Source organism: Canis lupus, chromosome 5 (genome assembly GCF_048164855.1).
Source record: "Canis lupus baileyi chromosome 5, mCanLup2.hap1, whole genome shotgun sequence".
In the NCBI taxonomy this organism is placed as follows: domain Eukaryota; kingdom Metazoa; phylum Chordata; class Mammalia; order Carnivora; family Canidae; genus Canis; species Canis lupus.
This window is the reverse complement of record NC_132842.1, coordinates 58,845,266-58,871,207: the sequence shown is the minus strand read 5'-3', so window position 1 is coordinate 58,871,207 and position 25,942 is coordinate 58,845,266. Positions and strand designations below refer to the sequence as shown.

Sequence of the window (25,942 nt, the reverse complement as noted above, 5' to 3'; positions counted from 1 at the left end):
CCTTGTTTTCTGGCCTGTGAAGGGGGGGATAATGAAGGAAGGTCTAGTCCTCACCCCAGCTCCACCCTCTGGTGCTGCCCCAGCCATTTGAGGTCAGGATAGGGACAGGGAGAGTGACCGAAGGGACCAGCTATCTATAAGGTGCCAGACTCCCAATGGAGTGCATCTGGAAGTTGAATTCCTCATTTCTGGGGATTCTTTTCAAACCATGGTGCTGGTGTGGTGAGGGTGGAAAGATGGAAAGGTGTTTGGGTGCACAGGCTTGAAGGAGTCCTGTGCTGCCCTCTGCAATGTCATTCGCCATTTGTTATCTGTGCAGAGACCCTTCCCAGAGGGTGGAATCGGCCAGGCCCAGTTTGACTCTGCTCCTGGTTGCAGCTTATTTCATTTGCTTGTGGCTTTTCCCATAGTAAGGGGACCTCACAACCGGGACTTTCAGGAAAGCAGCATACACAGGGCACCTTGGACCATGACCTTGACCGTGACCTGCCAGAGGCTCCATCACTCTTGTAGTTGACAGAATATGAACCATTTCACAATCCCGCCTCTTTTCTCTCAGTACAGTTTCTTCTTGTCCCGTGGGGTCTGGTGCCCCATATAGTTTCTCCCATATACTAACTTCACTCTCTTTCTGTCTTGCCTTTCTTTGGCTGCAGTTCCCATGCTGCTCAGTGGCACAGCAATGGGTGTTGGGGGCGGGGGGAAGCACTGTCCCTGCACAGCACCCTTCTCCTCTCTGGCTCCTGGACACTAAACACTGGTTGGAGTCCTTAGTTGCTGAGAGAGCAAAGATCCCCACAGTATATTTCCAAGACATTCCCTTCCAGTGTCTGAGCAGTGCTTTCATTCAGCAGTTGCTTTACTAGAGTGGGTCACTACTGTCGATCAGTTTAACTGACATACTGAATAATATGAATATATTGAATAATTTCAAGAATGACCATAGTAATCACTTGCACATGTATGTCTTTTTTTTTGAAGGGCGGGAGCAAAGGGAGGGAGAGAATCTTAACCAGACTAAAAGCCTGGGGCAGGGCTCAATCTCATGACCCTGAGATTATGACCTGAGCTGAGATCAAGATTCAGATGCTTAACTGCTTAGCCAACCGAGCACCCTGGGCACCCTAATCACTTATATTTTTAACCCTAACACATCCAAGGGTTTACATGGCCCAGGCCTCAGCATAGAGTCACATGGAAGGAAGCACAAAACAGGAACCAAAAGTAATTTGAAAGAAACAAACCTCCTCTGAAAGAAGCACCCACATTTGTACTGCTTAGGAGACCCTGTCCACTCCCAGATCCCCTTGTACTGTGACATGTCCCTGTCATGCAGGCAAAGAGGCCGCATTGCCCTCTATTACGAACATCAGTGTGGCCTCTGCCACTAGGTTGGATCCTTCCTCGAGCAAATGACAGCAAGAAAAGAGCTCTGAGCTGCCTTAAATATGCAGAGGAGGTCAAGGAAGCCCCCAGTCACCTGTGTTAAGTTCTTTGTCTCATCAAATGGGTACCGAAAGCTTCCATTGCAAAGGCATCTTCCTGCCCATTGTCTGGTGCACCTCCCAAGTGGGCAGAGGATCACCCATGCTCCTGCTTCACAGATAACATCCTTTCAGTGATTTACCCAAAATCTCACTCACTGTGAGTGGGACACTTGCACTGTGTGTGATACCCATTGTGCCTCAGAGAAGTGACACAGAAGAAATACCGGCCAGGGTTCCAGTGACTCCTAAGCCCCGAGAAAGCAGAAGAATAATCCCAAGCTTGTTTGGATCTAACATACTAGGTTGCCTGAGGGGAGAAAGAATAGGAGGGTGAGAAGAGCCATCACTGTTGCTTCCCAGATCCCTGGGGTCACCCACTCCCCTCTCCCACCCCTCTCTACCCTGTGCCACCTGAACCCGGCTTCTTTGCAGGAGGTTGATAGAAATCTCTCTCCCCCTCCCCAGCTTTATGAAGATAGAATTACTGTTTAACATTCTGTACGTTTAAGGTGTACAATGTGTTGATTTGATAAGGAATCTCATTTTCCTTCAACTTAGCATCTAGCTGCTTTTTTTTTTTTTCTAAACCCTAAATTTCCTAGGAGGAACCTTCTATGCTGGACCTGTGGGGATGTCTGTTCTGAAGCCCCACATCACCCCCTGCTGGGCCTTGGGCTGCCTGTGTCTTCTGCAGGCTGCGACATTCCCGACATTCCTGGCTCTCTGGATTATGAGGTTTCTTCCCAACCCTGTCCCCACCGCCCCCTCCATCACGGGCCATCTGTCCCGGCACTGCCCACCCTCAGCCCTTTCAATAGCACCACCCTTGGGGAGGGTGGTCTCCAGAGTGGTTTCATAACAGGCTCCGGGTGAGGGTGGGGACACCCCAGTGCTGCCAGGCGGTTTAATTGAGTTGGTTATTCAGAGAGACTGCAGCTAAAAAAAGTCCTAATGGGGGAAGAGTTTTCGGGGGGGGGGGGTTCTTTCAGCCCTCCCCCCTCAACCGGGTGGATGAAGGAGTGTGCACACATGAGAAAGGATGGAAGGGAACCGGGGAGGGGAGAGGATGCCTTTCTAAAAATACAGCCCATCTGCACTGTGTTAGCTGGTTTCCCCGGAAACCACTGGGAAGAGCCTCTCCAGCGTGGCACAGAGCTGCGGGGCCTGGGTGGGGGGCTGAGTGGGCAGGGACCTTCTGGCCTGGCCTGTTCATGCTGGGGGTGAGGCTCTCCTAGGGGGGCCCTGCAGAACTCTCTCTTAGCCTTCCATGAGGCCTGGGCGGCCAACAGCCCCCAGTCTACCCTCAGCACATCTAAATCTTAAACTAGACTCAGGTGGAGACCCCATGACATCTTGAGGCACTGTCTTCCTAATACTCTGGAGGACTGATGCTTCCTGCTTCTCACAGGAGGGAAGGAAGCCCGGGGAAGGTCTGGAGACACCCCCCCCCCCCGCCGGTGTCCTGACATTCTGCCACAGAAACAGGTTCCATCTGATGATTCCCTTCGCCCTTGGGTCCCAAGGGCCACTGTGCCCACTCTGCAGTCCCTGGGCCTTCCACGGGGAGAAGGGACGGGCAGGCGCAGGGTGGGGCAGAGGGCGCCTTCTGATCAACCAGCTGGTGGGATTCAGGGGCAGAAGGGAAAGTCAAGGGCTTTACCCCTAAAAAGACTAAAATAGAATTGAGGGAGGACAATCGAATGAGAGGAAGGAGAGCAATCCATCCTTCCAGGTCACGCAGCTGTGGTGCCATAGAGTGAGCACTGGACCCAGATAGGAATCCCAAGACCCTATCTGGGCACGCCACGGAACTTCTTGGTTTCCCCATTGTGCTTCCCTCAGGGGCGATGTGAAATAGTGCAAGGAAAGTACTTTGCGAGCAGTGAAATGCTTGCAAGAAGAAGGAATGATCGTGATCCTCATATAGTCTTTAAAAATGTTGGTTTTTCTAGATTTCAGGTCGCATAGCCTGGTTTTCAGTCCTCTGCCTGGGAAGGACACCTATGACCTTTATGGTGTACATCTTCCTAGGCTTGTCTGTTGTGGAGCTACTCCTATTTCGTAATCTCAGTGATACTGTGTGGTTTATAACTTCTTTTCCCATTTATGAGGACACAAGCATTTCCCCCGTGTTATTACATAATCGTTTACAAGTGACTGACCTACAGTTTGTCTCATGTCCTATGGATGGACATTTAGCTTTTTCAAGTTTATTATTATTTTAAAAGGCATTGTGGTGAGCATTCTTACAGGTAAATCAATAGGTGCCCTCTCTGGCCTCCTTAGGAAATTTCTTCCAGGGAGAGGCTTGCTAAATCCAAGAACATGAACCTTTTTAAATTACTTTAATTCATTTTGCCAAACTGCCCTCCAGAAAGAGGTAGCAGTTTATACACCCACGAGCAGTAAGAGAAGTGCCATTTTGGGTGCATCACTGCCAGCACTGCCGACTCTGCCAGTTCGGTGGGGGGGGGGGGGGGGAAGCATCGTGTTTTAATTTGAATTTCTTTGACATCTAGTGAGCCTTAAAATTTTTTCGCGTATTTATTGGTCAGTGTTAATTCTACGGACTTCCAGTTCACCTCCTTGGCTGCTTTTTCTCTTGGTACATTCTAATCTATTCTGTCCTAAAATCCAAGTGAGGATGGCAATGCCAGGCTACACAGATCATCTCCGCCTCCCCCGCCCCCACCACGGGCTCCTCCAAGCACACACAGGCGTGCACGCATACACACATGTGCACGGAGAACCCTTTCTTGAAGTTCAGACTGAAAGCTCATCAGTCTCCCAGGGACACCCAGCCTTTAGGGCCTGGGATCCATCACCTGCTGGCTGTGGGTTGAGCGGTCATCCCTCCCTGCTGCTGGCTGGCCTAAACTGGCACCGCCTCTTTCATCCTCACTGTACACAGACTGCCCCACTGCCAGGGCCATCCCCACCCAGGCTTTTCCTCCCAGGCCCCCGGACAGCCATGCCCTCCAGGCCCTCACTGTCCACTTCCGACCACAGAGGGCTTCCCTCTGCTTCCCGCCCTGCATTTGACCTCCCCACATCATCTCTCTGCAGCTCAGTAAGTGCAGAATTCACCCTGGCATTGTTTTAAGGATCATCCTGTGGTGCTTTTTCTCTTTTCTTTCTTGCTGAACGTGTTTTAACTTTTAAGAGCCAGTCTTAGAAGAGCCTCGCCCGCCTGCGGAGGGCCCCCCCACGCCGCAGGCCCGCAGGGGCCTGCACTCGGGGCGCGGGGGGCGGCTGCGGGGTGTGCTCGCCGGTGCCCCTGCCCGCCTGTCCACCCGGAGATTCAGCAGCAGGGCCCAACCCGCGTCCTCCCCCGCCCTCCCCTAGGGCTCCTGCTCCACGACGTGACCATGGCCGGGCTGCAGGAGCTGCGATTCCCCGAGGAGAAGCCGCTGCTCCGGGGCCAGGACGCCGCCGAGCTGGTGAGTGGCCCGGGCGCTCCCGGGCGGGGGGCGCCACCTCGCGGCCAAGAAGGAAACCTCGCGGAGGAGCCCGCGGCCGGTCGGGGAGCCGCGCCCGAGTCCTCCCGCGCCCCGCAGACCCCTCCCCCGCGGGGGCGCGGGCTGTCTCCGAGGCTGGGAGTCTCTCTCTCTCTTTTTTTAAATTTATTTATGATAGTCACAGAGAGAGAGAGAGAGAGAGAGGCAGAGACACAGGCAGAGGGAGAAGCAGGCTCCATGCAGGGAGCCCGATGTGGGATTCGATCCCGGGTCTCCAGGATCGCGCCCTGGGCTGAAGGCAGGCGCCAAACCGCTGCGCCACCCAGGGATCCCGGGCAGTCTCTTTAGGAGAGTTATTCCCATCTCAGTGATGAGAAGACTGAGACACAGAAAGTTAAGCCACTTGGTCAAGGTCGCAGAGCTACTGGGGAAGATACTCAACGTCGGTTCTGGGAGGCCCTGGATCCCCACAGGGGTCCCCAGTGGGCAGCAGAAGAGCAGCGGAAAGGCAGGGCCTTTCTTTCTTCATGGTGCTGTCAGGAGCAGTGGGACAAAGGCACTTGAGATTGTTGTTTTTGTCCCAGAGAGCCCCCTCCTGGGCACCAGGCTTTAGATTCCAATTGTTTGTACCCCGTTTTCTTGTGGGTGACCCCTGACCTGGCCTCCCTTACCCTTTCTGCAAGGAAAAGCCGTGGGTGGACTGCTTGTAGAATCCTTGAGTGTCAGGCCCCCGGGTCTTTGCAGGTTGTGCTCCCACCCCTCTGACACTAGGTCTGATACGGCCTAACAGAGAGCCTGGCCATTTTATTCCCAGTCTTCCCCCGGGCCTAGCACAGCCTTGCACACTGAAGGCTTTCAGTGCGGGGTCAGGTCATCACAGATTGGGATGCACCTGAGAATAAGGAAGTTTTCCAGAACTTCCTGAAAAAGTCCCTCCTCCCAACTACCACCCTTCTGAGGTAAGCAGAGACTGGCCTGCTTGTGAGGCTTAGTAGTGGACGGTGCCCCTAAGGCTTTTCCCTGGAAAAGCTCTCCTATAAAGTGCATCAACAAACTGAAGGTACCTTTTTATTACTCCGTGGGGGAAAACATACAGACCTCTATGTGTACATACGTTCACACCCACCAAATTGTTACCACAGTGGGCTGTGTTTTCTTACAAATGTAAATTTTGAGAGAAAAGTCAAAGGTGCTTCAGCCGTGTACTGTGTATATATATTAAAAAACAAAGTTTTGTGTGTTTTGATTACTTTAAATTTTGTTATAAAAAGCCTGGAATTTTTAATATGTGGCTTGGGGGGATTTTTGTTTGTTTTCCTGTTTGAGGGTTTTGGTTTTTTTGCTTTTGTTCTTCTGGGCAAAAAAAAAAACCCTTGCTTTTAGTGTTTGTACTGCTGCTGGTCAGGACATTAAAATATTGAAGTGTTTTTAGGGCTGAGGCGTGGGTTTAGGCAGCGGCTGCACAGAGGAGGTGTCGCCTGCAGGTGTATGCTGTTGTATGTCCCTGCGAGGCCCAGAGGACAGACAGAGGGCACCATGGCCTTGCCTGGCCCTTCCTCCCCTCGTCTCCTGAGAGCTGCCCCTGTGCCCCTTCCCTCCCACCCTGACTTGGTGGTGTGGTACCTTGACCAGCAGCCTGGCCCTGCCTTCTGTTGGGTGCATTTGCTGTCGCTCACCTCATCCCACTCCAACAGGACCAGAGGTCCCCACCAGGTCTGCGCTTCAGCCCTGCGTCCCCAGCAGCTTCTCTCCTCTCCTGGCCACAGACCTGGTCCCGCCTGCATAACAGCCCTGTCCCCAACCTCCCAAAGCCCCTGTGCTGGTGGCTGCAGACTGTGGTGAGCTCGCGCTTCACCTTCCAGAGCTATTCTCTTTCCCGCCATTCCCCTGATTCTCCTTGTGTAGCTGCAGTGCTGGAGGGTGTGTGTCCCTGACTTCATAAACCGTCTGTGCAAATTCTGAGTGAGGAGCAAATAGCACCCCAGTGTTTACCCCACAGGGCTCTTACCATCTCAGGCTCGCTTGCCTTTGGAGGCTCAGGCGCCAGGTGTCCAGGGCTCCGGGAGAGCTGTTGCTCCTCCTCCCCCTGCCTGCATCCCGGTCCTCTGCCTCCATCCCATGCTCCTGGGCCTCCTCCCAGCCGGGCCCTCTCTCCCACCTGTCTTCCTCCGAAGGTTCCTGTACTCCTTCCAGGACCTCCCGGGGCCCTGTATTAGCTTGTGTCATTCCTGCCATTTGTTGGTTTGGGGTCCTGCCCCTCCAGAGACTTTCCCACGTCCGGGGGTCCCCAGCACATGGAGAGCACACAGTGCACCCTGCCATTATCTGCCTCATGGTTTGTGTTGATTTTGTTCCAAAAGAAACCACTTCCTTCTCTATAGCCTTAGGGCCTCTGGAATAAACAATCTCCCCATCTCTTTCCCTGCCCTCCCCCACTTGGGCATGATCTTCTGGTGAGATGATTCATTAGTAACCAGCCTGGTCCCCTTCCCTGAGCCCCCATCCCCTCTCTTAGAGGTTCCAGGAGTGGCCTGGCTGCAGCCTCTCCCCCCTGACACCTCCCACACCCAGGGAGAACCCCCAGGCCCTGAAGGAGCCAGAAGGTGTGGCCAGAGGACAGCCACTGTATGATACAGTCCCAGCTGCAGGACACCAGGCTTCCCTCTTGCAGTGTGAGACCCTTTCGTGCTGTCTCCCTCTCCCACCACCCCCGCCACCCCCACTGCCAGAAAGCAGGTGGTTGAACTTTTCCTTATTGTGAGAGTAAAACATCTAAATTGCTGGTTTTCATTTTTTCCCTTTTACTCCCATGATTTGGGGTCATCTTCCTTCTTGTACATTAGCAGCTCACCCCTGTTCTGATTGTCTCATTTATCCGTGTATTTATTCGGTAGAGCCTTAGGGAGCTTGTGCAGCATACAAAGTCAAGTGCAGGAGTATAAAGGAGTGACAACTGACACCGCACTTCTCTTTGATCCTCACGGACGTTGAGGCCCGGAAGCTAGGTGGCCTGCCTCGTTTGTCACAGCTGAGCGGAGGGGAGGACAAGTTTCTAGACAGACACGGTGGAAGACAAGGCAGAGGCCCAGGAGCTCTGCTTGTCCTGGACATGTGCTGCCCCACCCCCCTCACTGCCGTGACTGCCTTCCCTAGACCAGACCCACAGAGGACACACACATGGAGTTCTAGGGCCCCCTTCCACTCCACACCTCTGCTGCCTTGCAAACAGTGGGTGCTTCTGAGCTGAGTTCCCCTCATTTGCAAAGTCAGGCTTATTCATCCAGATCTGTTTGGGTTTGGGGAGCCCACTCCATTCCAGGCTTTATGGAGAGGGCACAGCCAGCCTGGCACTTGCAGCCCAGTAGGAGGGACTCGGCGCACCAAAGATGCCCACTGTTTGGGGTAAATGAGCCTGGAAGCAGGGGACATCTGTGCTTTGAGAACACAAAGCGGGCAGGTCTGGAAAGGTGGGAGGCACCACAGGCCCAGGCAGAGCCTTTGTGCAGCTTGGAAAAGCCCTGCGTTGCTCCCCTGCTGCATGGCCTCAGCTCCCCTGTCCCTAAAGTGGGTGCGGTTGTCCTGCCTACCACTGCCCTCCTTCCCCGGCCTCTGCAGCCTTGGCCCAATGGCTGGGGGGTATTGGGGGGCAGGGAGCAGTGGGGCAAGGTGACAGCAAGGATCTGGCTTCAGAGCTGTCACCACTGCCTAGCTGTGTGAGTCAACCTCTCTAAGCCTCACCCTTCCCACCTGTAAGATGGAAATCTTCACATTTTAAATTAATAGGTAAGAGTGAAATGAGTAGCTACTCGTAGGCTTATCCACCGGGCCCTTAACTGGCCTGCTGCCTGGGAAGCCCTGGGTCGCTTCTGTTAACCTAAAAATGAATGGGGATACAAAGCAAGTGAGCCTGCTTGGGGCTGAACCCCCGTGAGCCTGCTGGGCCAGCCAGGGCCTGACATGCACCCTCTCTGTTTGCCTTCCCTTAGGAGAACTCCGACACCTTCCTCTTGGCTATGGACACAGACTGGAAGGTAGGTCTCAGCTCGGCCTTCCAAGGTAGGAGCCTAATAGCCGGCCAGCCCCTTACCTTGCCCAGCCTGGTCCCAGAGGAGGGTCACTGCCCTTCTGGTTGGCATCTCCAGGACCACCATCCCTCCCTCCCCCCAGCCCCCTGCCCCCACCGTGGTTCACAGCAGCTTTGCCTGCCTCCTGCTTAGTGGAGACCTGGCTCCTTCCCTGAACAGGGCTGAAGTGGGGGGGTGGAGATGGGATACTGTCATCTGAATCAGCACTTTCCTCCAATGAGGAAAATCTCCAGCGGGGCTGGTGCTCTGAAATAGCTCCTGTTTCCATGGAAACTGTTGCCGGGACACCCGTGTCCTCTTTAGTTTGATGCCAGATTCCTTGCGAAAATTGAAATTGTTCTTTGTTTCTATTCGTCTGCGTGATCAGTTCACTCCCTTGACCAGCCTTTTCTTCCCTCTGAGTCCCATCCTGGCCATTTATTTCCGGGTCTTGGAACACATCACTTCTGACAGCAGACACAGTGGGAACCTCTGCGGGTTCCAGACAGAGTCCTGCTGGCAGTCAAAACCTGCTGAACAAAATCAGACCCTTCTAGGACCTTCCTCCTGGCTAGATGGAACTACCCTCTCCTGGGGCCTGACTTTAATTTGGTTTGGTCTCCTGTTTCCAAACCCCATGACAGCCCCAGCCTCCTTGTCTGGACACCTCTGGGGTGACGCCAGAGGTGGGGTGGCCTACAGGCTCCTCCCCTCCACCACCACCACCACCAGGCACACAGTGCTGCAGCAAGGACCTAGATCCCAGGCCTATGCCTCAGGCCTTGGGTCATGTGCCCCTTCAAGGACACCAGAGGAGGCTTCAGAGCAGCCTGTGCACACGTGCTCATGTCCCGGGGGTGGGGGTGGGGGAGCACCAGCACCAAACACAGAGGGCTCTGGAGCTGAGACCAGGAGTCTGGGCAATAGACAGGAGCCCAGGAGGAGGGAAAGGAGGAGACGCCCCAGGCCCAGCTAGAGATCAGAGCAGGCCCCTCAAGGGGGACTTCTTGTCCTACCCACTCAAATGAGGGCAGGAATATATGGATAAATAGCCCCTTTGCCCCAGGAGGGCCTGGGGAAATAAAATCTTGGAGCAGCCAGCCCCTGCCTGACACCAGGTGGGACCCACCAGACTAGTAGTGCTGACTGCCAGCCCCCAAAACACACCTGGGGTGGGGTCATGAAAGGGGAGAGGGAAATCCTGGAGCTGTGGGCTGGACCTAACCCAGCACTGCTGCCAGCAGTGTTTGGGACCCTTTGCTTGGTAAAGGGCAGTATGTGTAAAAAGGCATCTACTCCTCTACTCCACTGTGCCGCAGAGAGGCTAGCTTTTTTTTTTTTTTTTAAAGCACTAAGAGGATGGATGACTCTTATCTGGGCCAAGACCTGGCAGGGATTTTATCCTCTTTCATTCCTTGCCTCAATGGACCCAGCCAATCTCAGGGGGAGGAGAGCAAGGCAGACAAGAGCCAGACAGACCTGAGTCCCAGGCCTGTCCCTGCTAGTTGTGGGCCATGTGACCTCCAGCACACGTCACTGCCTTATTTGTACAGTGAAGAAAGCTGGGACCCCCCCGGATATTTGTAGGGTTGGGGGACGATGCCCCAGGCCTGACACTCAGCTCCTAAGCTCTCTGTGACTGTGTGGTCACCAGAGCACATGGAGTCCGAGGCAGGCTGCCTGAGTGTGGTTCTGGGTTCTGTGTCATGTTGGGCACGTTACAGAACCTCTCTGTGCTTCATTTTCCTTGTCTGTAAAGTGGATGTTAAGAGGATAAAATACGGTGACACGTGTAAGGCACTTGGAGGAGGCTGGCAACTGGGAGATAGGCTGATAAGGATTTGCGACTCTTAATCATGTGACCTAAGGCCCAGAGTGCTAGGGTGCTGGTAAAACTCCATGGTTACTAGCTGAGTGGGACAGTTAATGTCCCTATGCTTTAGTTTGCTCATCCTTTTCCAGAGGTGTGTGAGGACTGCGTGTTATCCTTGCAGCTACCTACACAGACGGCACAGCTCTTCTCCCATTTATAGGTGTGGAGGCTCAGAGAGGTTGATTGCCTTGCCCACGGTTAAACAGTAGAGAAGTGGCAGATACAACTGGTACCTAGGTTTGGCTGGCAGGACCTGAGCCTGCCTCATCAGCCACTACTGCACAGCCTCCAGGGAAGGGGTCAACAGTTAGAAGAGGCACGCCAATTGCCCTGTCTCTCCCCAAGGGGCCTGGGCGGGCATGAGTTCGGGTCTGTGGAACCCCTCTGGAGCTCTTTCTCTTTTTCATAACAACTCTTCAGGAAAGCACAATTGCTGTTTACAATTGAGGAGCCTGAGGCATGGAGAAATGAGAAAGCCTTACCCAGGGTTACCCAGCTGGTGGGTGGGGGAGCCAGGACTTGAACTCGGGTCTGTGGATTTGAAGCCAGTGAGCTGAGCAGGAATGGGGCCATGGCTGGAAATGGGCAGTATCCAGAGTTAGCTTCTCACCCAGGGCAAAGGGTGGCAGAGCCACTCAGAGGTCAGAGGCTGACTGGGCATAAAGTTGAATGGAAGAGCAGGGGTTTAGTGGCAGGAAGAATGGGAAGATGCCCTCCCACCCCCACCCCATCCTTTTTAAGGAGCAGGTAGGAGGGTCATGTGGACGGGGCAGGGCTGTGCTGGTGGCTACAGGGAACAGGGAGCTTGGCGAGTACCCAGGGGCAGTGGGACACCCTGATCCATACCCTGGCTGCTCTGGGACAGCGCAGGGCGCTGGGCCCCCAGAGCCAGAGGTCACAGATGGGGCATGGAGAGTTACTGGTGTGCCCCAGACAGAGGACGTGGCCAGGAATAGCACACATGACAGGTGTTGACCAGGACACTGGGCCCCTAGAGATGGGGAGGTGGCCCCCTCCCCACAAGGCTGCCAGCCAGTGTGTGGGGCTAGCGTTGCAGGCTGGAGTGACTGGCATGTTCCTTCACCAGAGAGACAGAATGGGGTCTGTGTCTGCCCTCCCCTGTGTGCCCAGCACCCTCCTCTGTGTTGCTTCTGCTTCTCTCAGTCCTTGGGCTCCCTCCTGGGCTCCCCTCCCTGACCTGTTTCCTTTTGTCTGTTCTCCTTTGCCTCCTCCTCCCCAGATTCCTCTACCTGCCAACTCCCTACACAAGTCCTTGCCATCAGGAGGACAGGGCATGGAGCCTGTGGTGGCCCATGCATCCTGCTCCCCAGAGACCTGGGAGCCAAGCTGCACACTGGTTGGCCCCAGGAGAGAGAACTGGGGAGCTTCTGCAGGAGGTGGGCATGTCCACTTTGACAGGCTGACTCCTGTCCTCTCCCTGGTGGCCTCCAGCCCCTTGATGTAGGATGGGGGTGGGGAGGGCAAGCAGGTGTGTTCCCCACCATGCTGTTCATCTTACCATCAGCTCAGGCCCCTCGCCCCCAGAAGCCCCATTTCAGCACCAAGGGCAAGCGCTGGGCTTACACGGGGATGGGGCATGAGGGGTGCCCTAGGGGAGACCCTGGGGAGTGGTGAAGGAGCAGTCCCTGGATCAGGGTCACAACAGAAGGTTGCCCCCAGACAGCCAGTCACTGCCCCATCCCTTCAAGGTTAAGCGGTGGATTCAGACCTTCCTGAAGTGGAGGCTGGGCACGGGGCCCTCTCAGGCCCTCCCTGCTCCCCAGGGAATGGGTCAAGGGCTGCACGGTCTGGGGCGTGCCTGTGAGCCCACCCTGCCCTATGTTGGTGTGTGTGTCAGTGAGTGGCTCCTGTGTACCTGACACAGGGCACACCTGTACATGTGACTCCTGGTCTCATCTTCCCAGGGCCCCGCGTGCAGCAGTGGCTGTGGTGGGGGGTGGGGGGGTGCGCGCACGCGCTTGCGTGCTGGGGGCAGGCAGGATGCGGGGCCTGGGGACCCTTTAGGATGCTCTGTTGCTGGGATGGGGGTGGAGCTGGAGGAGGAGCAGGAGCTGGGCTGAGCCAGGACTTCGGAAGCCAATGGGAGCCAGGTTCGTCTCCCGCCCGCCAATCTGGAAGCGGGGCTTGGAGAGCGAGTGGCTGCCTGGAAAGCCCGAGGGGGGCCGGGCCAGCGCCGCATATAAAGGCCGGAAGGAAGCGGTGCCCCAGCTTCGCCGCCGCCGGCTCCCCTTGGCGCTGTCCCCTCCCTCTGGACCCCGGTGACTCAGGCCTTTGTTTGCCCTTCTTGGGAGAGGCAGATCGCCTTCTCGCTCGCTCGGCAAGATGCCGGAGTGCTGGGACGGGGTGAGTGAGGGCTCTGGGGGCGGCCGGGGGGTAGGGAGGAAGGGACATCCCTCCGCTTCTGTCTGGTGCCGCCCCGCTTTCGGGCCCTCCTTACCTGCAGGTTCTGGCAGCCTCCGCCGTCGGGAGTCAGCGCCCGGCAGGGCCTGCGGGGAGGGGCTGGGATCCGCGGGCCGGAGGGGGCTGTGCGAACCGCGCACCCCGCTGACCTGACCGTGTGCCCTTCGCAGCAGGTGCCCGGCCGGTGTCTGCCTCGCGCCCTTGAGCGCCTCAGCCCTGGGGGAGACACGTACCTGGACGTCCACCCTCCTGACCCAGCAAGGATTGTCCTGGTGGTTTGGGTGGCTGCACTGGGCTGGGAACAGAAGGGCGTCCCCTTCCTTCCCTGGGAATTGCCTGCAGCTCCGCCGTCGTCCCCAGGGAGCCTCGGTGCCAGCCTGGCCGAGGCGGGGAGGTCTGGGCAGGGTGCTGACCCAGCCTTCAGGCCGAAGTCCCTGCCGGGAAGGGGACGAGGAGGGGGTCGCCGTGTCTTATTTTGTGGGTGGGGAAAGGCGGCCCAGGCAGCAGTGCCCCTAGGTGCTATTCTTCAAAGAGGGAGAAGCAGGGCACAAGTCCTCCTCCACCCCCACGCTGGGCCTGCCCTGCAAGGGAGCACAGACCACCGGGCCTCCCCGCACCCAGGCAGCACCCAGGCAGCACGTCCGCGCCTACCCCGCGGCAGACCTGGTTCACCAAACTGCTGATGTGGTTGATGGAATGAATCACACTAGACAACCCCTCCCCCAGCCCCTCACCCGTTCCTGCTCGCTGCTACCCTGATACCCGGCTGGGAGCCTCCCCTCCCATTGCAACCCTCAAGGTCACTGGCGAGACCGAGACCGAGACCGAGAACGTCAGAGCCCCCTCCCTGGCTGCCGCAGTGCCGGCGCCCACCTGGAGGCGGGGGTTCTGACGTCACCAGGAGCCAATGGGAGTGCTGGGCCCTGGGGGCCCGGGCTCCGAGCAGGCCAGGCTGCGGCCCTCAGGTCACCCCTCTTGTGGGGCATCTGGCTCCCAAGGGATGGGGACGGGGCTCCTAGCCCGCTGAGACGGGTCAGAGCTCCTGGATTGGTGGAGGGAGGGTTCAGCCAAGTCACTGGGCCGCTGCCCTCAACAACCCATCCCACCTGCGCCCCCGAGCCTCAGTCGGGAGAGCACTGCACCCAGTCCCACGACCCAGGGACTGGTGCCGGGGACGGCGCGGTCACACCAGGCCTGGGAGGGGGCAGACACCCCCATGCACAGCCACTGGCAGTGGAGGACTGCACCCTGCACCCTGGGCCCTGACCCATAGCCCGCAGCGTTAGCACTAGAGCTGACCCGGTGGAGATCCACCCTTCACGCGGAGGCAGCGCATTGCAGGTCTTGTGCAATGGGCGTCCCTCCTGCCCCCACCCTCCCCACCCTCCCAATCTTTCCCTCAACCCCTGCCCTCCAGAGGTAAGAGCATGGAGGCTGGTGGGGGATGCAGCATGCCCCCCCTACCCCAGGGCAGGGACAGGCGGCTATAGAGAACTGCCTGCTTGGAAATTTTTGGGGTGGTGTCTTCAGTGCATACCCTTGGCCTCTGGGGCTGGCAGCTGGCAGGGCCTGCTTTGCCCTCTGTGCACTTGACCTTGGGCAAGTCATTTCTCCTTTTGAACCTCTCAGTTTGGGGCTTGAGTCCCTGTGAGAAGTAAATGAGAAGACACATGAAAAGTAGCTGGTCAGCCGCCAGTGAGCAGAAAGTGTTCCTCATGTTGATGGCCCTGAGGGAGGACAGGCCGGGGATGTGGGAAGGCTGTGGTGGCCCTGGGCCCACTCAAAGGACATCAGGTTTATTTAACAGGGCCTCACAGCAGAATTGTGGCTCGCAGGGTGTGGCCTTTGTCAATGGAGTTGACACCGCCTTGTCATTCCCCCTGGAGACACAGGCCTGAACAGTGGTCCTCTGAGCTCCGACCCAAGAAGACCAGACTCCAGGAAGCTGTCCGCTGTCTCCCGAGTCTCCCCTTTTCCATCAGGAGCAGGAACTTGGGTTCTCTCTAAACCTAAGTGTCCTCCATGTGCAAAAGGGGAAAATGTATGCATAACATGCTTGGTACCTGGCCCACATTTGGGGGTCAGTCCCATGTTCTTCCTACCCTTGACCTTAGCCCCACCTCCAACGTACAGGGCCAACTCCCAGTGTTCCCCATGGTACAGGGCAAGGCTGGTATAATTCAGCTCTGACAGACCCTCTTGGAATCTGTCCATTGAGTGACCGAAAGTGACTAGTTTGCTGAGCCTGCATGGCACTTCCCCAAGGCTTAAGGATGTCTGAGCACATCAGCCTCCTCCTATGGTGTCCAGCACCCATTCCCAAAGGACTAGTAAGCCTAAGCCACAAAACCAAAGGCACAAACACAGGAGGATCCCAGAGTAGTCACTGCAGAAGGTCTTTGGGGTGGGGGTGAGGGTCTGAACCTACCCTGCCTGGAAGGGAGGCCCTGGGGGTTGAGGGGAGGGGGATTCAAGGTGGAAGGAACAACATGAGTAGGAGTCTGGCAGTGGGAACCAGGGCTGGTGTGGGGGGGTTGGAGGCTGGGCTTGGCTGATATGGGGGTGGTGGCTGTAATTCAAGACTGTCAAGGCCACTCACCTTCAGGGTAGGCACTGAAGGATCCTGAGTGCAGGAGGGACATGGTGAGAGCAGGACTCACGCTGGGTGACAGAGCCGTCCCTGAGGGGCTGCAGCAAAATGGAGAGGATGAACCTCACTGGACCGTGCAGGGCTGCGAGCAGCAGGACCTGGGCAGTGGCAGCCCAGGGACTGGTCAGCAGAGGGTCCCTGAGCTGGACACCTCCAGGCAGGGGTGCACCATCTGGTCCGCCCTCCCCGGGGATTGCTCGAGGGGGTGACGAGAAGGAGATGCCTTCCTGTTGGCAGGTGGGAGCCCCAGCACAGGCCCCATTACCCCCGGGCTACCCCATGGCCAGGAGGGAGAGCTGCCCAGAGTGTCCAGTGCTGTTTCCCTTCCAGGAACATGACATCGAGACACCGTACGGCCTGCTGCATGTGGTGATCCGGGGCTCCCCCAAAGGGAACCGCCCAGCCATCCTCACCTACCATGACGTGGGCCTTAACCGTAAGTTCACCCCAGCCTCATCCCGCCTTCCTCTGCCTCCCGACCTTCCCCACAGGGGCCCGCAGATCCCCATTTGCACTGAGTTCTGTGACCTTAGCTATTTGGGCCTTTGGTGTCCCTGCTGGCCCATAACACTGATCACCTCCACCTTGCCCCTCCTCTCAGGCCTGTGGCCCCCCCACCCTTTTGCTGAGCCCCCGCTGAGAAGTGTGTCTTTGCAGACAAGCTGTGCTTCAATACCTTCTTCAACTTCGAGGACATGCAGGAGATCACCAAGCACTTTGTGGTGTGCCACGTGGATGCCCCTGGTCAGCAGGTGGGGGCGTCACAGTTTCCCCAGGGGTAGGTACCTGGGAGCACCCCCTCCCAATCCCCCCCTGCAGCTCTGTGGCCCCATCTGCACCTGTGCCCTGACTTCCTCCTCTGCCTGCAGGTACCAGTTCCCCTCCATGGAGCAGCTGGCCGCCATGCTCCCCAGTGTGGTGCAGCACTTTGGGTGAGAAACCCCCTCCCCAGACTCTATCCCTGTGCTGGGGGCCAGAGGGTGCCTCCTGCCACTGCAGGGCCACCAGGCTCCAGCTGACAGCAATCCTGGGAAGTGGCTCCCCTAGCCCTCAAGTGACCAGCCATGCTTTCCACCAGGTTCAAGTACGTGATTGGCATCGGAGTGGGAGCTGGGGCCTATGTGCTGGCCAAGTTTGCGGTGAGTCTCCCAACACCCACCCCACCCCCACACCCATCCAGGGGCTGACTCCCTCTCCCTTCAACCCTTCAACCACAGGAACATTTGCTCTTTCTTCCTGCTCCTTCCCCTCCCCCTACTTCCTCATTACTTAGAAAAGCTCCTTTTTCCCCCTGTTTTTCATCCTAGGAAATTAGAAAAAAAAGGAGGTATTTTTTTTAATACATTTCCTCCAAAGACTATAAATTATAACGTGTTTAACCACTAGCCAGAGAATTTTCTGTTATCCACAAACTACACAAAGAATTGCTTTGGCCTCTAAGGGAGGATTATCCTAATCATTTGTGCACTGATTCGGGTAATATTTAAACATGAGTCATCTCTTAACCAAAAATTACGCTCACGTGAAAGTTTGGAAGGTTTAAAGAAAGTTGCATTTCAGAAACATTATGTTGGGCAGGAGCCCACAAGCTTCTCATCTCTGAAAACAAAAGCTTAATGTTCAGGATTTAAAATGTTTTTTTCCAAAGAAAAGAGCAAGAATTTTGAACCCCAGTACGGATTTCAGCACTTCACCAACTTGTTAACTGTCAGCCAACCCCCTGTCACCCTAGATGAACCCCACAGGATAACAGTGTCATACATATGTGATCATTCTCCCCTGAAGAAATCATTCCGATTTCTTTTACAATCAAACACAATGCAGGCTTTGGAAAGGTCACTTTGTTACTCCGCTACAACTTCTTTTTCTATGAAAGCAAAAAAACAAAATGCTTTATTGAAGATGTGTATTCCTCAGGCTTACAATAGCAGTATCCTCAAAGATCTGTTAAAAGGAGTGGAAATCAGTGTGATAGGCATAGGTTCGAAGTTGATCAAAGAATTTGGAAAGATTCCAAGTGGGAAGGAGGACAAGCAGGGGCAGCTGGAGGGAGCTCCCAGGAAGGTTCCAGCTGTATGACCCACTGGCATCTTGAAGTCCTTCCAGGACTGGGCCCCTCCTGCCCTTGTGAGATAGGCAGGCCCAGCACCTCCTTACAGCCTTCTGGGTGGGAAGACTGGGGCTCCCTATGCATTATTCCGCCTCCCAAGCCCTATCTTCCTCTCACGGCAGCTCATCTTTCCCGACCTGGTGGAAGGGCTGGTGCTGATGAACATTGACCCCAACGGCAAAGGCTGGATTGACTGGGCGGCCACCAAGGTGAGCATGGGACACTTAGATGGGGTAGGGGGCAGGGGTAAGGGGCCCCGCTCACACTGGTCTCCATCCCGGCCCACAGCTCTCTGGCCTGACCAGCACTTTACCTGATACGGTGCTAACCCACCTCTTCAGCCAGGTAAGGGGGTGGATAGTGGCTGGACTGGTGGTCTTGGGAGCCTCTTGCCCACTCTCGGGGGTGCCCAAGGCTTCTAGTCCCCTTCCTAGCCGGGCAGCAGGAGGGGGTCTGGGTTGTGACCTCTGCCCTGTCTCACTCTACTCCTCTGAGACAGATGTGGGGGGGCCTACTCCCACCCCTGGCTAGAGCCCTCCCCTCACTTCATGGGGCCCTGCCCCCAACACCCTCATGGTTGCTGGGAAGGGGACAGGGGCTGCTCTGGCTGCGCCTCCTGCATGACCCCTCTGAGACCATGTGGCTTCCTGTCTACTGTACATCTTCCCCTCCTTGATCCCCCGGGGGCCCCCAGGAGGAGCTGGTGAGCAACACAGAGCTGGTGCAGAGCTACCGGCAGCAGATTGGGAACGTGGTGAACCAGGCCAACCTGCAGCTCTTCTGGAACATGTACAACAGGTATTGACGATGGGGGTGGGTGGGGGTGGAGCTCAGCTCTGCGGCACCAGGCCACACAGTGCTCACTCTGTTGGGGTCCCCTCTGTACAACAATCATAGAAGGAGGCCAGCAGGGGACATGCTCTCCCCAGTTTGTGGATGAGCAGCTTGCTGTATCTCTGACAAGAGTCACTTCTTGCTCAGGGTCACCCTCCCTTGAAGGGCAGAGGGGAAGCAGGGCTGCAGACTCTGGTTCTTGGTTCTCTTCCACGCCTTCTCCGTTGGGGCACTGCTGTCCAGCCAGGAGCCATGGGGGGTGTGGGCAACATCACTGACCCCCACAGCCTGAGCCTCAGGCCTGACATCGGAAGATGAGGAGGAGGTTGGATGAAGTTCATGGTTTTCAAGCTGTGCTCCTTGGAGCCCACTGGCCTTCCCTCCTCTCTCCTCCCAATATTTATTAAGCACCTATGCATGGTGCTGGGGATATCATGAAGAATGAGAATCAGGCCCGGCCTCCTGCTATGACCCGGCAAGTCCACACACAGGTGGCGTTGTATGTTAGAACTGTGCTTCAAGGGGGAGAGAGACCCAAATTCGAGGGCCCCCTGGCATGAATTGGGGTGGTCTGAGAAGTTCCACCTGAGGGGAGACCTGAAGACCCCCCTATTTGTGCAGAGCATGACCCTGTCTCCCTGTTTACCAGCTGGGATCTGTGAAGCCTTTTCCGTAGCGGAGACAATTCAGTAACCTTAAGCCCCAACTCTGGGCCCAGCCTGGGATGTTGGGCCATACTGGTGCTGTGGGAGGATGGGCTATGGCCCCGGGGCACACGGCCCCCCTCCACCTCTGTCTCTCCCTGCAGCCGCAGAGACCTGGACATTAACAGGCCTGGAACAGTGCCCAATGCCAAGACGCTCCGGTGAGTGCCCCTCACCCCCCGGCCCGCCCCTGCCCCCCATGCCCAGTCCAGACAGCTCTTTTCCTCTGTGTCTACAGCTGCCCCGTGATGCTGGTGGTGGGGGATAATGCACCTGCTGAGGATGGGGTGGTGAGTCTGGGGCCGCCCTGAGTAGGGGTGGGAGGTGGGAGGGAAGGGACCACTGGCCTCTGGCCAGCGGGGCAGGCCCTGATTTAACGGCTCTCAGAGCCAAGCATCCCCACCTGGCACAGCCCCACCCTTCCAGTGAGGGAGGCATGGAACCCTGAGGGAGCTGGGGCCAGACCACCTGCCTGCCAGTCAACCCCTCCACCCCTCCCTTCCCGCAGTGCAGTCCCACCTTGACCTCGCCCACTCCAGGCCCAGACACAGAGCTCTCCTCTCTACAGCTTGCTCCGTTCACTGTGAAATAACTCCTGAGCATTTGCATCCTTTGACTACGACTTGCACCCACTGCATTTGGGGATTATAACCTTTCCCACTGGAACTTTGGAGGCAGGCGGCCAGGGGTTTCATGTCCCCCTTAGCACAGAGGGTCCAGGAGTCCCCAGGGCAGTCCCCAATGTGTACAGAAACTAGTATGCCTTCCCTATGTCTGAGGGCTTGGGAATGGGGTGTGGGCTGTGCTGTCCAGGCGCAGGCCTCAGCCTCCTGCCGATGCTTGGCCCTCCCCCACCTCACCGCCTGACCCCTGTGGTCCCTGGGTCTTCCTCAGCCACTCCCACCAAGGGGGCCCCTGGCTCCCCATGAGGAGCTGGCCCAGCCCCTGCCCCTGCCCCAGGCCTACCCTGCCAGCAGCCATGGGTGGGAGTCCAGGGGTCTCAGGGCCCTTAAGGGCTGCTCCCTTACCTGCAGAGGCTTGGACTTTGGGAAGGCAGCCTGGTGAGGGGCAGCCTCAGCCAGGGCTGCGTTGCCACCTGTGTCTGCCCCCTGCACGCTGAACCTCCCCAGTACAGTCTCCGGGCCTGGCAACAGACCCTGCCTTAGTGACTGGGGTGGGGGGCTCCCTGGATATGGGGCTGGGGCTGCCTTACTGTGTTGACCTTATCCCTAGGTGGAGTGCAACTCCAAACTGGACCCAACCACCACTACCTTCCTGAAGGTGAGACCTTCCTCCCCTTCCTCCACTTCCTCCCCAGACAAGGGCCCAGCCTCAGGGAGGGGCCTGCCTGGGGTCCTAGGGCAGGCAGGAGGGAGCAGGACAGTGTGTCTGCTCAGGGTGGCCTGGGCAAGGTGTGGGGGGACCCCTGCCCAGCTCACCCCCCTCTTTTCCCTGCAGATGGCAGATTCCGGGGGGCTCCCCCAGGTCACACAGGTGAGCCCTCTCTCCCTCATCTTAGCCCAGGTGGGAGGAGCCTCCCCTCCCCCCAATCCCAGGCAGCCAATCAAAGCATGTGACTGTCCCTCTGTCCTGCAGCCAGGGAAGCTGACTGAGGCCTTCAAATACTTCCTGCAAGGCATGGGCTACAGTAAGTTAACTTCCCCCTGCCCCTGCCCTGGGGACTGGTGGGCAGGGGGCAGAGTGGGACTGGCACCAGCAGCAGCAGGTGACACCAAGCAGCCTGGGGGCATATGAGATCTGTGTCAGCAGGGCCCAGATGCTGTGCCACTCACCACATGCTCCCCACTATGACTGGAGACTCTCTAGGGCACCTCCACCTGAGTTGTGAGTAGATGATCCCAGGCTGTGTCTGGCTCTCCCATGCCCTTGGGGAGGCTGTGGGACACGTTCTCATGGCAATGTTGAAATGGTAGGCTCTTTTTCCAGGCCTGGGGGACCAGAGCCTGGGGTGGGGGCCTGCCCAGAAAGGCTACCTAAAGGTGAGTCATACACACCACCCATTCCCCTGCCAGACCTACAGCACTTGAGAAGGGCTTTTGTCACAAGTGGTGGATGGTCCCAGGGGCAGCAGAGTGGTCTTGAAGTCTGGGGCCTGACAAAGGCGCGTGGGGCCATCTGGGTGTTTGGAGAGAGCCGAAGGCAGCTGAGCCTGGGGGTAGCATATGTGAAGACCCCAAAATGATAGGGGCTGTGGGGTGGCAATGCCCACTCTCCTCCCCTCTCCAAACCACCTCTTGTGCAGGGATGAGCCACCCAGATTGCTCAAGAGCACCTCCAAAACCCACGCACACATACACACATGCACGCAAGCACACTCACACCTTATCAACTTGATTCCTCCCCTTTCCCGAACATACCTGGCCCTCCCGCTGGAAGCAGAACTCCCCTACCTGAATATCTCTCCACCCAGACCTCAGTCCCTGGAGCTTGTGCCTCCTTGGAAGGCCTGCAGGGGAAGGCTGGGGGCCCAGCCAGGAGAGGCGCTCCCTCTCTGTGAAAAAGTGGGGCAGAGAGAGGCCGAAGCTAGCGGTGGGACACAGTGGGAACTCAGAGGTTGGGCCTGAGCCCAGGGGGCTCTCAGTGAACACCTGTGAGATGAGGAGATGAGCAATGCTTGTTGGGCTGGGACATATGCTCAAGGCCCTGGGAGAAATACCACCAGGCAGCCCAAGAGGTGGGCAGGATTTAGGAGCTGGTGCAGGCCTCCCCCATTTTGTACCTGGGGAGACAGATCCAGAAGGGTGCAGGTGCTGGCACTCAGATATGGGCCCCAGAAAGCCCTGTCAACACAAGGCCCTCAGCGCTGCAGCCCAGGCTGGAGAAGAGGGGGCAAGAGGATTGCCCCCACTGTGGTGTCAGGGTTCCCTCCGGGGCTGCTACTCTGGTGGGTGGCAGGGGTGGGCTTCCTGAGGCTCTGGGCCTGCCCTAGCCCACTCTGTGCCTGCTGTCTTGTCGTCTTCTCTCTCCGACCCATTGCAACACCCCGGCCTTGCCGGATCACACTCTTCACCCATGTTCTGTGTCTCCCCCCGCCCCACCCTGCCCCGCCCCGCCCCTCTGGCTCTGTCTTCTCTCTTAGTTGCATACTTGAAGGACCGAAGGCTGAGTGGAGGAGCAGGTAGCCCTGTGGCCCCTCCCCTGATGCATGGACCCCCGCCCCAGTCCCCCCTGCTCCTGCCTCTGTGTGGTGCTGCAGCCGGGCCTCATCTTGCTGTGGTTGGGAACTCTCTTATGTCCTGCTCGCCTCCAAAGCCCAAGAGCGTCCTGCTTTTTCACTGATCCTGGGCCAAGTGGGCTGCATCCCACATGAGGCTTGGGTGGGGTTTAGAGCAGTCTGGTTTCTGGGTTGCCATGGGCCACGTGGCTTCCACAGCTCAGGCTGTTGGAACCAGAGCCTCTCAGAGGTACTGCCCGGGCCTGGCCACAGGGGCAAGGGTGCCCAGCCATGCCTGAGCCGAATGGGTGGCCAGTTGAGTCCAGGAAGGTGGAGCTTGCCCACCTGAGCTTGCTCTCAGGAGTCTTGTCAAAGTCCAAATAAGGACAGAAACTAGACTTATGGCAGTTTGTGGCCACCACACCTTGTCCTCCTTTACAGAAGTAGTCCTGCTCCCCTATCCCATCATCCTCTTAATGGAGGTATCGTTGGAAATAACGTCCCATCCCAGCAGCAGCTCAGGGGTACCCAGTCGGATCACCCTGTTCTGGCCAGAGCTCTGGCCAGTTGTCACCCCCCACCTCTTTGGCTCAGTTACGGTTGCTGATGCTGCATGCCTCTGGCTTAACAAAGTAGGTGCCAGAGCCGTGGCTTGAAATGGGCCTCTGTGCCGTTGGAAGAACGGGTCTTGCTGGCCGCTTTGCTTGCGTCAGTCCTTTTCCTGCCTGCTGGCACTCAGCCCTGCCTGCCAGTCCTCATGCCTGTCCCTTTTCTATCCACAGTGCCCTCGGCTAGCATGACCCGCCTCGCCCGCTCCCGGACCGCGTCACTCACCAGTGCCAGTTCGGTGGATGGCAGCCGCCCGCAGGCCTGCACCCACTCAGAAAGCAGCGAGGGCCTGGGCCAGGTCAATCACACCATGGAGGTGTCCTGTTGAAGCCCCTGGCCCAGCAGAGCCACCCAGCTGCCCCCCACTCCCTCATCCTCTGCATCAATGTCCCATTGCCATCCTCGCTCCGGCTCATTTCCCTTTTAGTTTATTTTTGTGAAGGCCAAGGGGAGGAAATGGGTTTACTTCTTTTTTTGTTAAAAAGATGAGGGGATTCATCCTAGATGCTGCAGAACAATGTCCAGATGGTTTGAGAGGCTCCTCCCCCCACCCCAGCTCACCTTGTTAACTTGGCTGACTTAGATTCCCTCTTCCAACTCCCCACAGTCAGGGCGGGGTAGAGGGAGGAAGGGGATTTGCTAAGGAGAGAGCTGGAGTCCTTCTCTGGGCAGGATCCAGGATATCCTAGGCGGAAGAAAGCATGGGATGACCCCCTTGGGCAGACAGGTTTGAAGATGGGGTGGGGTTTTGAAGTGGTGTGCTGGGACAGCAGGAGCACAGGGTCCAGCTCAGGTACTGAGGTGACAACCAGGAGACAACACTGGGGAGCAGTGGGAGGCAGGCACCCTGCAGTTCTGCAGGCCCCTTTCTCCCCATCTCCTCACCAAGCACATCTGTTTGTCTTTTTGCACATATGACAATCATCTGAACCATAGCCACAAGGGGGTGCTCCTACCAGGCAGCAGTTTTCCTGGTGCTCTCTTGGCTGGCCTGGTGATGTGGGCCAGGCAGGCAGGGACTAACAGAGTTTCTCTGCCCAAGGAAGACAGAACACAGAGGACCATAAAGGCAGGAACCCCACAGACTGTCTCAGCCCATACACTACACCACCTCCTGGCCTTGTCCGATGTCTGTACCAAGGCCTTGAGGTAGAAAGTTGCCTGATCCTCTGTTTCCATTGGGACTGGATTTGGGGGCTGAGCTTAAATGCTAGGAGAGCCCATCGGGGTTGGGCAGACCCGACCACTTCATGGTGCCTGCCTTGGGGAAGCAGTATGTGGCCAGAGGCCATGGTGGCTGATTCCCAATTCCATAGAGGACAACCTAATCAACAGCAGCGTGTCCAAGGCCACCGGAAACATGGTGGTGTTAGATTTCTGGTCAAGCTATGCCAATATTTTCTGTGGGTATCACTAAGAAAGGAAGTTTACTTGGAGATAACTGGTCTAAGGCAGACTTCTGCAGGCCCACATCACCGTCTCAGGACTATTGGAGTGGCTTGGGCCTTGCTGGGTCCTGGGGTGGGAGGTGAAGGTTCCTAAAGTGAACAAGGGCCAGGCAGAGGAGAAAGGCTCTCCACACACCCTGGTCCCCTCCCCGTTCACGTGAAGCCTAGGACTGTGCCATACACATCCTACCCACCCACACAGGGAGAATTTCCCAATCTGAAAACTGGAGCTACTGGTCTCAGAGACTCAATTGCACAAAACGAAATAGTAAAAGGGGAGAGAGAGCAATGAAAACTGCAGGGCTGTGGAGGGGACAGTTGTGTGTGGGGTGCTCTGAGGCTGAGCGGACACCTGCATCCACCTTTCCTTTGCACATATCACACCCTTCTAGAATCTTAAGCCATTACTAGACTGCTCTAGAGCCTGGTGGAGTGTTAGTCTGTGCCCAGTTCTATTCATTCACGTGCTTCCTTTGAATATCAAATGTGACTGTTTGAAAAGCTGGTAGAATTAATCCCTCTTTACTGTAGATAGTGCTGCAGACCTTGGATTTTTTTTTTCTGTGTTCTTTCAGATGAGATATCTATAAATATCTATACATTATATATATATATATGTGTGTGTGTGTGTGTGTGTGTGTATGTATATTGGGTCTTCCTGGGTGTGGTTTTCCATCAGAGGTGGTCTCTTTGGTCAAGTGAACTTCTACTGGAGTTTATTATTTTCCTCTCTGTATAAAGTGAAGAACCTAACTTTATGTATTCTGGTGGCTGATGTCATGAAACTTTGAGATGACAAAATGTAAAACAAATAAAAACCCTGTCAAATAGAGTTAATTAACTGTGTTGACAAACTAATAAGTGAAGAATTCAAGTATAGTGCCGCCAGGCCCGTTACGGGAAGCTTTTGAGATGGCAGCATTGAGGTCCTTCCTGGGTTTAGGTGGGACTGAGTATGCAGGAGTTCCCATTGCTGTTTCTACTTCTAGTTCTATTTAAAAAACTCAACTCCTGGGGACCTGAACTCAGGACCACTCAGATCAAGAATCACATGCTCTACCAACTGAACCAGCCAGGTCCCCCACTTATTTACAGTTCTTATCACATTA

The 25,942-nt window shown here is 56.5% G+C and overlaps 1 protein-coding gene across 9 annotated transcripts in view; it reads left to right on the top strand.

Annotated features, from left to right (window-relative positions):
• NDRG4 (NDRG family member 4) overlaps window positions 1–25,674 on the top strand; it is a 39,649-nt gene extending 13,975 nt beyond the window's left edge. For 2 of the 9 annotated variants that reach the window (XM_072826885.1, XM_072826876.1), the window contains exons 2-17: window positions 4,833–4,927; window positions 8,932–8,976; window positions 16,284–16,389; window positions 16,611–16,731; window positions 16,823–16,885; window positions 17,032–17,092; window positions 18,186–18,272; window positions 18,352–18,408; window positions 18,758–18,861; window positions 19,706–19,762; window positions 19,840–19,891; window positions 20,835–20,882; window positions 21,060–21,095; window positions 21,198–21,249; window positions 21,372–21,446; window positions 21,536–21,930. In XM_072826885.1, the coding sequence (XP_072682986.1) occupies window positions 4,856–4,927; window positions 8,932–8,976; window positions 16,284–16,389; window positions 16,611–16,731; window positions 16,823–16,885; window positions 17,032–17,092; window positions 18,186–18,272; window positions 18,352–18,408; window positions 18,758–18,861; window positions 19,706–19,762; window positions 19,840–19,891; window positions 20,835–20,882; window positions 21,060–21,095; window positions 21,198–21,249; window positions 21,372–21,446; window positions 21,536–21,804 (1,305 nt within the window). In that variant the 5' untranslated portion in view covers window positions 4,833–4,855 and the 3' untranslated portion in view covers window positions 21,805–21,930. Of the gene's footprint in view, window positions 1–4,832; window positions 4,928–8,931; window positions 8,977–13,008; window positions 13,247–16,283; window positions 16,390–16,610; window positions 16,732–16,822; window positions 16,886–17,031; window positions 17,093–18,185; window positions 18,273–18,351; window positions 18,409–18,757; window positions 18,862–19,705; window positions 19,763–19,839; window positions 19,892–20,834; window positions 20,883–21,059; window positions 21,096–21,197; window positions 21,250–21,371; window positions 21,447–21,535; window positions 21,931–22,701; window positions 22,741–23,558 lie in introns of those variants that run through there. The other 7 variants (XM_072826881.1, XM_072826880.1, XM_072826877.1 and 4 more) reach the window with 6 other exon arrangements.
• Window positions 25,675–25,942: the final 268 nt, after the last annotated feature.